The sequence below is a fragment of the Nestor notabilis genome, unplaced genomic scaffold (genome assembly GCF_000696875.1).
Source record: "Nestor notabilis isolate BGI_N333 unplaced genomic scaffold, ASM69687v1 scaffold6347, whole genome shotgun sequence".
In the NCBI taxonomy this organism is placed as follows: Eukaryota; Metazoa; Chordata; class Aves; order Psittaciformes; family Psittacidae; genus Nestor; species Nestor notabilis.
In genome coordinates this window covers 7,543-22,171 of record NW_009937692.1, presented here as the reverse complement: position 1 = coordinate 22,171, position 14,629 = coordinate 7,543, and the positions used below count along the sequence as shown (strand labels likewise).

Below are 14,629 nucleotides of genomic sequence, written 5' to 3'. Positions count from 1 at the left end.
AGTTGCCGGCTGGGCTTGAACCATGACACTAGTCATCTCAGCTTTATAGTTTACAAAAGATAATTCTTCCCTGCTACAGCTTAAGATAGAAAGGGAGGAAAAAAGAAGACTCAAATGCTAAACACTAATATTACCTCCTGAGAAAACATGCCTACCTGATAGGTCTTTATCATTTCTTGACAATTTTTTCTTATCTGGTCTGCTTCTTCTTTTGCTTCAGTTAATTTTGTCATTGCATCTTTGAGGCGTTCTTTGGTTTCCTACAAAAACAGTAACAAATAATGGGTTAAACTTATTTATCTAACTTTATCTGGGAAAAGCATTTCTCGTAATTAAAGTTTCCTATGTCAGTCTGGAAAGAATTAACAAAACAACAAAAACCCATCCAGTGTTATTTTTCATCTTGCCTCCATTCAACTATTACTTTATGCAATTTTGCTTATTTCCAACACTGAAAGCACACCAAAAGGATCTCTTGGTTATGTGGCATGCCCATTTTCAGATGACAGATTTAACATCACATGAAAACTAAGCTGAGAGTTAATTCACAAAAACAAAACAACAAAAAACACAACCTAAATTAAAAGTTGATCACCAGATTAAACAGAATTCCCCCACACATCCTCCCCTCATCTCCTTTCAACATTTCCATCTTGGCATCAGTATTTTTAAAAGCATTGTTCTAGCTTTTGCTGCAGGGATTCAAATTAATGCTTTAAAACACTTCAAAAATCAGATTTTAATAATATATACAAAGTAAATAGCATAGCAGCTACATTCCTCTGACTACATTTTCATGTCATGGTATGAGTACCACTTCACTAACCTTGTGTGAATCCATTTCTGTTTTCAATTTGTTCTGAGCCCATTTTACTTTGATAACATGAGAATTGATTTCTTCTTTCAATTTTTCTATTTCTCTGCTGAGTCGAGTGGCTTCACCATCCTAAAGAAAAAGTCATGGATTTTATTTTATGTATTAAATCATCCAGTGCTTCTACAACAAGACTCCTGCTCAAGTGTCAAATGCAGGGGTTTATTTTCCTTAAATGCCTGGATTTTACAAAAGCATGCACATTCTTGAGAGTAGTCAATAATGCTTTACCCCATAATCCAGTGGAAAAAAGCCCGTTAGTGTTCTGGTCTGAATAACAAGGTGAGGCTGTGTTATGGATGGTATACATTAATGTCACATATTTGTTTTAAAAGGCAAGCACAGCCTAGTGTTCCAATCTAAAATAAGTATCTCCTGTGTAAGCTTCATGGTCCTATTTTTGTTCTTTTTTTCTTGTTAAAGGATGAGGAAACACAGGTTCTAAGTGGTAAGGTCATATATTATACACAGCTACAGAAAACACTAATGGAATGGTATTACCAACTATAAAGGTGCAGACTAGCGTGAGCACTGACAGCAAAACATACCTGCTCTAGTGGAAGGTGTCCCTGCCTTTGACAGGGGGCTGGAACTGGATGAGCTTTACGGTCCTTTCCAACCCAAACCATTCTACGATATGCAAGTCAAATCACTAACCTATGCCAAGAATGGATATTAACAGAGGCACGCTGCTAGCGTCACCTTTTATACCAGCATCCACAAACCAGTGCATTAAGTCAAACTTCCATTCTGTGCTTCTGAAGCAATAGGCTCATCTTACCCAAAAAAATAAAAGTTTAAAGCGGCACCATATGAGGGCAGCACAAGTCCTGTAAGGCTCTAGTGTAATCCTCAGCAGAAGACAGAGAGTACATTAAGCTTAGTTTAGGAAACCTGAAGTCATGCTCCCACTTCCTATTGATGCAAGACAGGATGCTCAGGTGATTTTTTGTTTTGGAAGCATTCGTTTTTAGTACTTCAGATGTATTTCTCTGACCCATCTGTGCATAGTACGATTGCTCAGGAGAGGGCCAAAACAAAGTTTGAACCTTACTACCCAGTTTTTTGATCTTTCACATGAAAAAGAATTAGGAAGCACAATAAAAGAAAACCTGAAAAATTTCAGAGGCTGGTGGGAATCTCTTACCAAGCTCCTAAAAAAGAACGGCAAATTATTTGAATTGGGCCTGAAAAATCTTGTTACTTTATTACTTATTTCTTGTAGCACAGAAAAGAAAATACAGAGTGAAAATATACAAAAACAGCACGAGAATGCAAGAATTGAATGCCATTACAATCTTAAAATGTATCCAAACTAGCTAGAAATTCCCTCAAAATCCAGGCATCTGCCACAAGCAGTCTTTTCAATTTTCTCAAAGAAAAAAAGTCCTCGTGTTTCAGAAACTAATATTCAAGGAAATATGAAAAGGAACTTCAAAAAGACAACAATGAGAACTCAGTAGCTTCCTCCCCTTCCCTTGGAGAAAAGGGGTTTTTCACAGTAATACAGCAAAACCAAAAGAAAACAGATTTCTTTCACCAATAGCGAACAAGTGATGAGGCTGTTCTGATAGTGCTTTTCATCATTCACTCAAGTCACACAGCAATGCTCAGAGTACCTTCGCTTCATAGAGCTGGTGCAATCTTCCTTTTTCCTGAGAAAGTTGTTTGATTTTATTAGTATGCTTTTCTATTTCTTTGTTTGCATCTCTCACTCTTCTCTCAAGTGTCTCCTTTTCCTTTCGGAGGTCAAGCGACTCCTTCTCCCCTCGGACGTATTTCATCACCATTGTTTCTTTCTCATGGCGTGCTTCTTCACACTTCTTGTTTGCCTTAAATATGAAAATAGAAGGAATCAATCTTGTATTTTCATAATTAGCTTTTATAGGACGCTACTGGGTATTTTCAGTTTCACAATATAGTATTAAAGAAGGACTCAAAAGGTCCAGTTTTGCAAAGACTAACATTAGATTCCACTGAAGTACTGGAATTACTCATACTTCTAACAGTAAATATGTAGCTAAGCAGCTGCAGCTTCACACCTAAACATCTCAAATGAGATATCAAAACATTGGTAATTTGGAATATAAATTGTTGTTTCAGAAGGGAAGCAGCATATTTGGTAAGTTTTACTAACAAAATAATTTTGCAAACACCCAGTACCAGTCACTTGTCTTCTCTCATCCACACGCAAACTGCACCCTCAATATACAGTGTCCTATTTCTGCAGATTCCCCTCAACCCAAACCTAACAAATTCTGGTTCGAATTAAATAAAAAGATTAATAAAAGAATCAAACACAGCTTTAGAATTCATACAACAGAAAAAGTACTTGGCATTACATGACATTAAGAAGTGAAAAAATAATCTGTTTTCAGTAATACATGAGACAAATTAAGAGCTTTGTGCTGGAGTTGAGAGAAACACTAATTTTGTGATAGCCTGTCTAGAAAAAGCCACTGCCAGCTTTTACCTCCTTCTGAAGCAGGATCAGCTTACAGGCAAGAAAAATGAGATTGCCTCAAGGCCTCGATTCCATACAGATAAATATACACATTAAAAAGAGTTATCAGGCACTCCAGAATGGTAACAGCTATTTAGAAATTCACTGATGACACTTATCAAAGCAGCATACATAACGTCATGCTGGTAGTTCCCATTTTGGAAACTACTGCCTTACCCAGTTATCTAACAACTGAGGCTATATGTTTCCTACCAGAACCAAGTTGGTTCATAAGATGAGTTCAATAATTAAAGGTTTTCCGTATTACCTGTTCCATTCGAAAGGCCATCTCTTTATGCAACTGCTGAATAGCATTTTTGGCTGCTGCATCTTGAGTTACAAGTTTGTCTTTACTAGCTTTCAGTTCTTTATTAAGCTCTTCCATTCTCGCTTCCAGCTAAAAGATATTATCATATAATTATAGGGAAAATAAGGCTTTAATTGCATTTCATACAGGCAAGAACATTTCACACACCATTAGAAGCTCCAACAGATATTTACTTGTATTTTACACTTGTCAAGCTGCAACTATCCATATTGACACCTAGCTTTGCATTACAGTATGGGCATGAAAGACATCAATTCTCATCTTCAGTGAGACTGAAGATGCATCAAATCAAGTAAAACACGAGGCATAGTAATTTACTACACAAAATGCTGAGATGCCAGAGCAGAGCTGGCTGCTCTCCGAAGCTGCTTCACCTTCCACCCTTTTGTCGCTATCCCTGTGCCATATCCTCCCGCAAAGCAGTCATGCATCCAAACTGAACTGGGAATTAAATCATTGAAAAATAACTCAGCAAATAGAGAGGTGCTTAGTCATAGTGCTGGCACATTTTTAGCCACCTAGTGAACCAAGTCAGATCACTGACTGATCCAGCTGAAGAATAATTACCAGTGTTGAAGTGGAACATGTCCAAGGCGGCATTCACTGCACAGCCAGGCAAGTCCAGTACAAGCAGCAGCAGCACAAGAGCAAGTGGTGACTACGTAAGCTGTAATACTGTCCAAAGGTTGTTCAAGTTGTGCCTTAATGACTATCTGCTTGTACCAGGGGATAGCCAAGTTACCACAGCCAAGCTGGTTTGGTTTTGGGGGGTGGGTGAGGTGTAAAAAGTACAGGGCCAGTATCTTCCATTTTTGTGCTACTCTGAACTACATAAAAGGGAAGAACAACCTCAAATGCTTCCGTTACCACACAAGGAATTGATCACACCCTGTTCAGCTTTGCAAATGAATCATTACCCATAGAAAGAGTTTTACGTGTACAAGCATGCCTTTATGGTTTGCTTATAGCTGTGAGTGTAGCCAAGTCTTCATTGACTTGAAAGCCACCAGAAAACACTAATCCAGAAACTGTAACAATAAAACATCCCAAATGAAGAAACCTCAAGTGTTTCACTGTCATGTCTCTTACAACTCCAGGTGCTACCCAACTACAGGATAAGAGTATTATCCAAACTGGTATTTTTTTATATCACTAGCAAGCAGGTAATATCATAGATCCTACTTATCCAATCAGAAAGCAAAACAAACTCCCTTACAATTTGATTTTTCCCCCAGAACAGGATAAAGCAATTGCTGCATGATACAGCACTGTATGATTTCATGAAGCTATCATGGAAACACGGACAAGAGAGAATGAGTAAGCTGCTCATACTGATTCATATTCAGGCATATCCAATTCCAGTTTGCAGCTTACACCCAAGACTTTTCAATTCCATTTTCAATCACATCATGGGTTTTTAAGATTCTTTGAAATTAGCAAAAGACAGACTAAGCTTCTACATACATGAACACATTCCTCTAGAGCACTGCTAGCCCGACACGCTGCTTTGGGAACAGATTTCTGTGCAATGCAGATGCTAACCTGACAACTAGGGTAGTATCAGCAGTACTTTGACAAACAAATTGGTATTCTAAATGATCTCTCTTGCCAGATTTGTAAGCTATAATCAGTGTATGAAGCTGGACAACCAACTGCAGGAACATAAGCATATAACTGTACTAGACAAGCAGTGACACTTGAGGTGATTCCTTTTCTTCCAACATTAATACCAGCCTACATCACACTGTATTCCTCTTTGGCCTGTCATGGTTCTATACATATGGGGAAATGCCTGTGCATAGTAAGTGATAATATCAAAACAGCATGCAAAACCACAGTTAATACACTCTATTTATTTTACACATTGCACATATTGTTAACTGCTCTAACTACACCTCCAGCCACTTCTATTAGCAGAAACAACAGACAACAGAAGATAAACATGACAAATTAAGACCTCCTTTAAACCCACATACAAGAAACAAATCATCCCATCAGGATAAAAGACTGAACGTGCCATTTTCTGTAAAATGACACAGCCTTCAACATACACTTGGAAGCCAAGGTACATAAAACCCACATACCAGGACAATCCACAAAATGGGATCTCCTGACTTGAAGAGAGGCTTCCAGAAACAGGACACTTAAGTGATGTGAATCTGGAAAGGCAGTTTATCCAAAGACACTATCTGCTCTTAGCCAATTAATATTTCTTGGAATGGAAGAGCAGATTTATCCCCTTAAGTTTAAGATAATAAGCATGGACATTCCCTCCTTCTCATCTATACCACCAAGGATGTCCTGTCATTATTGCCACTGTTTAACACTGTATACAGGTCTGACACTAAACAGTGCTTCTGGTTTATTATCTGTACCTGTTTAATAATGTTGAGGTGCTGCTTTTCTGTTTCGGTTTGTTTTTTCAATTCATCTTTTAAGTTGTCCTTTTCCGAGCAGATTTCCAAAATCAGTTCCTGATGTTTTTTATTTTCTTTAATTAATCTGTAAATAAAAAAAATAAAACCCCATAAAACAAGGTACACCAGTAGTGGGAGGTTTTAGTTGGGTTTAGTTTTGAGATTTTGCTCTTTGATCTGCAAATTCTATTGGGAGTTACAGCCAGAAATACTAATGAAATCCATGAAAGCCTTACAAAACCAAATCAGAATTATGTTGTGCCTGTGACAATTCCAAACCAGCATCTTCTTTCTGAGGAAATTGCTTGTTTCCAGCATTTTGAGGTTGTTACAGCACATGACAACATAAGACATTCAGTACCTCTATGCAACTACAGTACTGCAAATGTTAATAATTTTCAGGTATTCGTAAGACAGTAACTTCCAGCTCTGACAGTCAAATGTCTGGAAACACCGGTATTGTATTCATTTCATGGATTGCTCAGAATAGCCCTTGAAGTTCCCAACTTGGTAAGAGACAGAACCCCAAGTTTTTCAGTCCCAAGTTGGTCTGTAACTACGACAATAGTGTGCTTGCTCATACTCCTTATAAAGCTCAATTTTTTTCAGCAATAGTTTGTTCCTTTGCAGTTGAGTTTTTTGGAGCATAAGTTGAAGCTGACATACTTAGCCTGACCAGCATTGCAACAAAAGATAGTTACACCCAAAACTCAGACATTATATTGTCCAATTGCTGAATAAACAGAGTCTCAAACGTATTTAAATGTTTGAAGACACAGTTAGATGGGGGTATTTTAGGCCACTAACTGCATGAATTTATGGGAGGCAGGCATTTGCCTTTACACATACACTTTCATCTTTAGCTCCCCTCCTTTGAAAAAATTCACTGAGCAAACTAGTCTCCTAAACTACAAGGAATTCAAAACCATCAGTGTAAGAAAGCTTAGAGCACTTCTGATCTGCTTTTTAATCTATTAATGAATACACCAGGATTACAAATTCTTTATCCACTCAATTGCTGCTCATCTACATATCCTAGATCTGAACACTGGGCTACTTCCAGAGCAATGTAACAAGCAATTCTGCTGATCATAAACTAAAGGACAAAATCAACCCAACCCAGAATGCACTTTGAACCAAACATAAAGTGTTCCACAGCAGTTTTACACATTTGAGGCGAGTCCCCAAGAGTCAAAGGGGTGCAGCTGGGATACCAGCTGGCAAAGAAAAAAGAGAGAAACCAAAGTCACGTTTCTATGTAGAACTTTCTGTAATGTATACATAATACACACATATGTCTTTAAGACAGTAACTGATCCATGGCCAATACCACTGACCTGCCTTTGAGTTTACTGTAAACAAGTAAAACCCAGATAACTTTTAACGTATGATCTCCTGAGGTTACAACCATCTACACACCCACCACTCCAGATTCCCACTCCTCCTCCTCTGTAATTACTGAATGTTTAACTAGGTACTCCCAAGCTTTCTTGTCATCAACTTCCCTCTCACATTTGTGATTTCTGTCAGAGGTTAACCACTGAGATGCTTTCCCTACTGGGCATCTCTCTCTCTCTGCCTGGTTTCCCTCCCATACCATGGTATCACAGTGCCATGAAGACATGACACTCATTGCAGCTCTGCAAGCAGGAATAAATTTGAAGTTAGAGGCTCAATTTTGTCAGCAAAAAACATTTCTAAAGGGCTAACAATATGAAACACCACATGGGGAATGAAGAAATCAAACAGTGAACTGTCTTTGATATAAATACTGTACATGTAGCATACTGCTTGGTAGAACTATTGAGCCCAGTTTACTAGAGCAAAGTTTATAAGCCATGCATTTCAAAAGCCCTCCTGTAAAATGTGGCAAGACAGTAGTTTATCTCTGCATGACATTTTCAACTCAAAGATTAGCTCTTAACTGCTTAGCAACTTTGTTGGATCATAGCAGGAGACCGAATACTACTTGAAAAAGAAACAAGTAATTTCAAACTCAAATAAAACGCATATTGTGTGAGTTAGCAATTATGAAGATTAATTTCTCCAAAGACATATATGGACTGAATGAATCCTGGACTATTTTTATATCACCCTTACTTTTACAGTATTTGAGTAATTCCAGACATTGGCAGGCTATTCAACTCAACAGTTGGCTATTCAGTTCCTGCCAAATTCCACAGTAATTCAGAGATCTAAGCACACGTTTTTATTTACAAGTACACGCCACAAGTAGAAATAATTCCTCACTTAAAGAACATGATTAAAAACACTCATTAACTGTCCTTGTAACAACTCACAAGAGCCTACCTGGTTCATACCAAGATGTTGTATGCAGCTGCACACAAGATGCAACCAAAACTGTTTGGTACATGCCACCAATTGTGATGAGCACGTTCAAATACTCACTTTTTTATGGTCTGTTCTTGCTCCAGGTATTTCTCTTGCACACACTTTTCAAACACAGCCAAGGCATGTTCACCCTTCCGCACACCATTGGGGGATTTTATTTCCTTTGGAAGATCCGTAGATAAGAGTTCAGACTCTATTTCCTTTAGCAAATCCTCCTGTGAGGAAGTCTGATGGATTGTGGAAATAAGCTTCTTTGTGCAGTCTGTGTCATAGGGACTTTCGGAATAGATTTTATCGCTTGAGTTTTTCACAAAGTCAGACTCCTCCCTCAGCTCCTCTAATATCTCCATCAGCGACTGTTCCGTCTGGTTAGTTTTGGGATCTTGCCGTTCAAATTCTTCACTAGATAAATGTTCTGGTTCTGTGGAGCTTTCCACCTTTCTATCAGAGCAGGGATTCGCACAGCAATCTGCCCCTCCGCACTGCTGCTCCAGTCTTTCTGCCAGGGCCCCATTGCTGCTCATGCCAATAGCTGCTGAATCCTGGTCGAAAGGCAACAACCTGGATTCCCTTTCAGATACACCAGCATCAGCTTCAGTGTAACTGATGCTTGAGCATTCCTTCATTCCAGATCTTTCATCAGACTTCTCATTATGTGGGGACCCTGAAGAGGCATCATCTGAGAGACTGACTGGCTCCAGCGTGCTTTGCATTACTGGTAAATGTCCCTCCATCATTTTCCTTTGGAAATCTAGAAGTAAAATTCACAATATATTATACCCAAAATCACAATGAAAAAGAGATTGAGGGGAAAGAAAGGCTACTGGAAAGTAAAACCGAAAAGGCAAAACTATTCAGATACCTAAGTGTTATGCAGAGCTTGTTGATCTTCCAGCCTGACTTATGAGTAAATGCTCCAACACAAGTTTTTCTAAGAGAAGGTGAGAAATCAAGGGTAGCAAATGGGAAGTAATGGGATAGTAAATGCAAAGACAACAACAACGAAGCAGCAGAGCTTTTTAAAATTAAATCAACAAAAATTCCACATTATCACTTCTGAAAAACACTTCAAACATAAAATAACAAAAAAAGATACAAGATTCTGGAGTCTTAGACTTTTCATTTTCCTATAGATGATCTGAAAGCAACAACATGTCACGACTTACTCATTTTTACAACACACTGTGACTCCCTCATCCTGCCAGAACTTCCTTACTGTCACATCCTCACTCACCACCCATACAGCAAAAGGTATCTGTACCCAGCAACCTAAAGGAAAGGGCTGGGGGAGGATGGGGGTGAGATTCTCTTTTCCCATCTGCTTTCAAGCAGCCAAAATCCCCTTGTGGAAGAGCACAGATGGTCTGCGGCAGATCTGCAAAGCAGACACTGGAGGACTTGAAAAGCTATGTAGAAAGTGTTCTATTAGAAGGACATCATACCAAGATCCACATAGCCAGAAAACTTACGGAAGAGCCTGGGCATAATGCTCTATTTTCTTTTTCAGGAGTCCCAGATGGTCAGGTGTCTGGAAAGGCCACTGGCATTTTTAGAAAGCACCAGAAGCCCTTATATCATTTCCATTAGGAGAAATTCACCACAGCAGTAATAACTTTTAGATGCAACCCTATCCTCCAATACTGTATAAATCAGACTATTGAAAAACAACGTAAATTCTCCAGTTATAAATTTAATTCTGCTATTCCAACAGCTCTCTCAAAGCCATCTTGCAACACCAAGCTTGTTTTCATACTTGCTTCCTCATTTGTTTAGCTTTCTCTGACACAGTCCTACAGCCACATGCACTGCACTTTGACTCAGTCTGAAAAGAAACCCTTTGTGCTGCTTGGCTCCTCTCCTCCAAAGTCCTGTGTTATTAACCAACACATAGCACTGAGGTTTAAACTGGTAAAACAGAGGGATACATAAATCCTGTTAGGACTGGGACTAATTGCTACCACTGTCACCTTTCAGTATGAGGCATAAAAATCAGGTAAGGAAAAAAAAGCAGCAGCCTCATCCCAGCTGTTTCTGCCAGGAAATACTATCAAATTAAAACTTAGTATCTGAAACCAACAGTTGGGCTGTAACTGCCAGCTAATCAACACGAGGAAAGCATAAGGAACACTGAGCACAAAGCTGGAAGTATGAAAGGGAACGTGTCACAACTGGACAACAGTCATAAATCATCAAATGACAGTAACACATTTTTAAGTAACAAGCAAACCACTTAATGTTTTTGGTTTCAAAGCAAAAAAAAAAAATATCTCAGTGCTACAGCCTGAAATCAGTAGAAATCAACAGGAACCAGAAAGAAAATGGTAGGGAAATCTGAGACTAGAGATGATCAATGGAAGAGAATTCATCCCCTTGGTTTGTGCAGTCAAAACAGTGGTTTTCTTGGTACCTATCTACTTTTTGATAACTTTGATAACTTTTGCTAGCAATGAAAGTTCACAATGTACTGCTGTTATTCTAGAATAAAACAAACAAAAGAAACAACCCAATGATGATCTCAATCTGCAAGCAAAGAGAAAGAACATAACTGCAAGAAAAAGCATTCAGTTTGGCAGCAGCAGAACACACTAGCTCCTACTTCATTGAAAAGCTGTTAAAAATCTGTTTTGAGACTGGTGCATTTAATATAGTCAATAACCATACGAATTTGCAAATTATGCAGTTGAGAGAAGAAAAATACACCTTCTAGTATCTGTTCCCTCTTGTCACAGGTAATTTATAATCCACACACTCACCTGTAGAAAAAGACTATCAGTATAAAGCTGAGGTGCAGACACTCTCTGGAACGATCTGATGGTTTTATTGGCTCATTTAAAGCCTTTTCTAAAGTGCCTCCTAAAGGTAAGTCCCCAAAATGGGCAGTTGTTCAATGTATTTCTGCCTCAAAGCTGCTCATCACTGACCAGCCTCTGCAGTTCTACACTCCCATGTGGTAAAATCAGATTCATGAACTTCCATGTTGGTTGTTACACCTAAAAACTCCAGCCAGCAAACCAGATGGGATTTCATATGAAAGCAACAGGTGAAAAATACAGCCCTGGTAAGACAGGACATTGGAAAGGATACTAAGTTTTCATCTCATTGTGCTACTTCCTTCTGTAAATAATACTGTGAATTGATGTTAGAAAGAAAAATTAATCTCTATGGAAGCAGAAATACAATTATTTGCATAACTCAATTAGTCAGACCAATAAAATGTCACCAACTCTTACACTTAGTATCAATCATAAAGCATAGGGTTTGTACCAAATGCATGAGGAACTTGAACAGCGACTATACAAATTAGCTAAAGCATGGAAAGGAAATTATGATGATTCAGTGTTCCCTGCAGACCTACTCTAATTATCAATCATACACAGAATACAATTTACCACATTAAGTTCCCAGTCTTTCCAATACCAATACACTGTATTTGGATCTATCTGCCCAAATCTATCTGAATCTGCTCAAGACCTACACAGATCTTCCTCCATCCTCCCCTTCCACTGCCCATGGATATACTGGCTTTCATGTACTAATTACTAACTTACTTTCATATCAGAAATATCCAAAGGAATCATGTGAAGCAACTGTCAATGCAAGTTCATCTTGATATTCACTGGAATATTCACAGTATGTTACGCCTACCTCAGATAACCGAATATAGCAGATCCCTCCTTCTTAAGGCCAGAGACAGAGAACTACAGTAAGAATATTAAAGACTTTTTGTAAGCAAAAGATTGTGTCGAAATAGCTTAAAAGGATCAACATGGCCAGCCTAGCAGTAGCTGGCTGGAATGAAACATGCTAATACTTGACTGTTTTGTATCAAACACTCAAATACAGCAACTCCTAGATAATATTTGGACACCAGATACATACTTGACGGCAGCTCCATGTCTTTCCAGGTTTAATGTCTATCTTTTATCATTCTAACCATTCTTACAAAAGTGACTTACAAAAAGCAGGGAAATACCACAGTTATAGTATCATTCTCTTACAAAATCCTGCATTAAGAAAACAATACAGCTTAGTGTCTTTTACGTCTTCAGAAGGTGTCAAAACCAATCAAAAAAGGCAAATGGTGACTCAAGCAGATGAGCTGTTTTATGTGATGATGCATATTCATCAGCCAAGCACACAGTATGGTGAGTAGCAGCAAAATGCCAGGGGAGCACTGGTGACCTTCTACCTTCAACCACTTACTCTGCTCCTTCCTCAGGGTTGATCATCAAACTACAGCAGAAGTATCTTGCTCCTCAGTGCCCTCCACGTGATGTGTGTCTCACCCTCACAGTACATGTGCCACAGGAGAACGGAATCACTACCACGTCAATTTAAAACACCCAGAGTAGCACTTTGAGATTAGCCCAGCCCAAGCCTGCCTGCCTGCATACCTTGAATAACCAGCCATCTTGTGAGACTGCCAAACAGCCAGTGGAGCGTGTGGAAAGCTTTCTGTCACTGCCTTGTGCCACTTTCTGCTGCCGGGACACGGCTCTCGGCACTCAAACAACTGGTCTGACCAGTCCTTCTCCTCTGTTCTACAGCTCGCCGTTAGTTTGACACTAACACACCTTCCCTGTGTTCCTGCCCCTATTCTAAACCTAAGGAGACAGCCCTTTTGTGTTTCCCCACAATGCAGTAACATAAAGCAAGTAGAAATGCATCAATTTAAAAGCTGGTGATGCGAGTAGCAGAGAATGAGGAACATGAACACAGCTCAGCCAAGCTTTCTTTAGAGCAGAAACGGGCCCACAGGCACTATTTGCACAAGTAAACAGAACACCTCTGTATATATACACCAGAACACAGACAAGCTGTACCCTTCAAAACCAAACCTTTGCCTTTTTTAAACAGGCACTGGTTTTTCATCACAAACGTGCTCTTCAAAGCAGCAAGGAGAGTACATACTTTTCCTCATTACCTCATGGTACTCACAAAAATTAAATCTGCATCAGCCCATCTGATGCTCATTTGAAATATTACATTAGTACCTGGAGTAGTTAAACTGCAGCCAGAGGACACACAGTATTAAAGGCTAATACTGGCAAGGGTTGCAACTACTTCTCATACTACAGTAACCAAGATGTGCTTATCAGCTAAACTGCTGATAGTGCAACTGACTGGAATCAAAAGCAAGGAGCAGAGATCCTGCCACTACAGAGAGGGGACAACACACCAACTTTTTAAGGTAGAAGTGTCCCACAGGTATGTAAGGGAAAGCAAAGACTAGTGGGGTTTTCACTCACTTGCTTTGTTACACAATAGAAACACCTTCTTACTAACTGCAAACCAAACGGCAAAGATAACGAACACGACAACCATTCATTTAAGCTCTTCAGTGAAGTATGTGATACAACAGGTATTGATTATCCAGGGAGAACATTGAAACCCTTGATACATGATCCTGTAACACGCCAAAAAAAGAAGAATATTTCTCCTAGCTACCTCTAGCAGCAGTCATCCTTAGTGCTTGTTCACTGGAAGAACACTGTCTGAAAACGAAGAACCCTGTATTTTTCTGCATAGCAGAAAGCTAAGACCTATCACTTCAACATCAAAATTTAAGCTGTTCTCCCTCCCTCTCTTCTTCCCCTTCTTTCTGCCCATTACTGACTATAAAGTGAAAGGCAATGCTGCAATAAAGGTGTGAGACAGAGGGAGGTGGTAAAAGAAAACCTGAGTATCAAAGTTGTTCCTTTCCATACATGCTGTAACAGTAAATTCTCACTTCAGAGGCCATTCACTGGCACAGAGAAAAGCAGGTTTTCTAAGTCAAGCCTCCCTTTTCCTCTGCTGGAAAGTACATGCACTCTTCCTTTTTAAGGAAGCTGCATACACCCTTATCCCTTGGCTGTCCATCAGGTTATCCACTACACCAGCTGAAAATCTTCCCCCCATTCCAGTACTGCTAATGCCCAGAAACCAGAAGATAATTCATGATGAAAGCAATTCCCTGTATGCTTCCTGCTGTCTGCACAGATCTAATTAGGGCCAGAACCATTCCCAGCTATAGCCTGCTATTCCGTTACTACAGGCATGCACTGAGAAGCTGGTACATCTTAATTCAATATTCATCGGGCTGCCTTTTCAATCTTCTTACAGAGTGCAAACACGATTCTTTTCAATCCCTGGCTACAAAGGACTTTCCTAAG

The 14,629-nt window shown here is 39.3% G+C and overlaps 1 protein-coding gene across 1 annotated transcript; it reads right to left on the bottom strand.

Moving 5' to 3' along the window:
- Positions 1-155: 155 nt before the first annotated feature.
- On the bottom strand, positions 156-9,211 carry LOC104409149 (coiled-coil domain-containing protein 186-like; the record flags this gene model as incomplete). The annotated part of the gene is made up of 6 exons (XM_010018945.1): positions 8,532-9,211; positions 6,081-6,207; positions 3,646-3,774; positions 2,494-2,706; positions 827-946; positions 156-260 (listed from the first exon to the last, which is right to left on the bottom strand). Coding segments are annotated over exons 1-6 (1,374 nt in total), but the record flags the coding sequence as incomplete, so codon positions are not given.
- Positions 9,212-14,629: the final 5,418 nt, after the last annotated feature.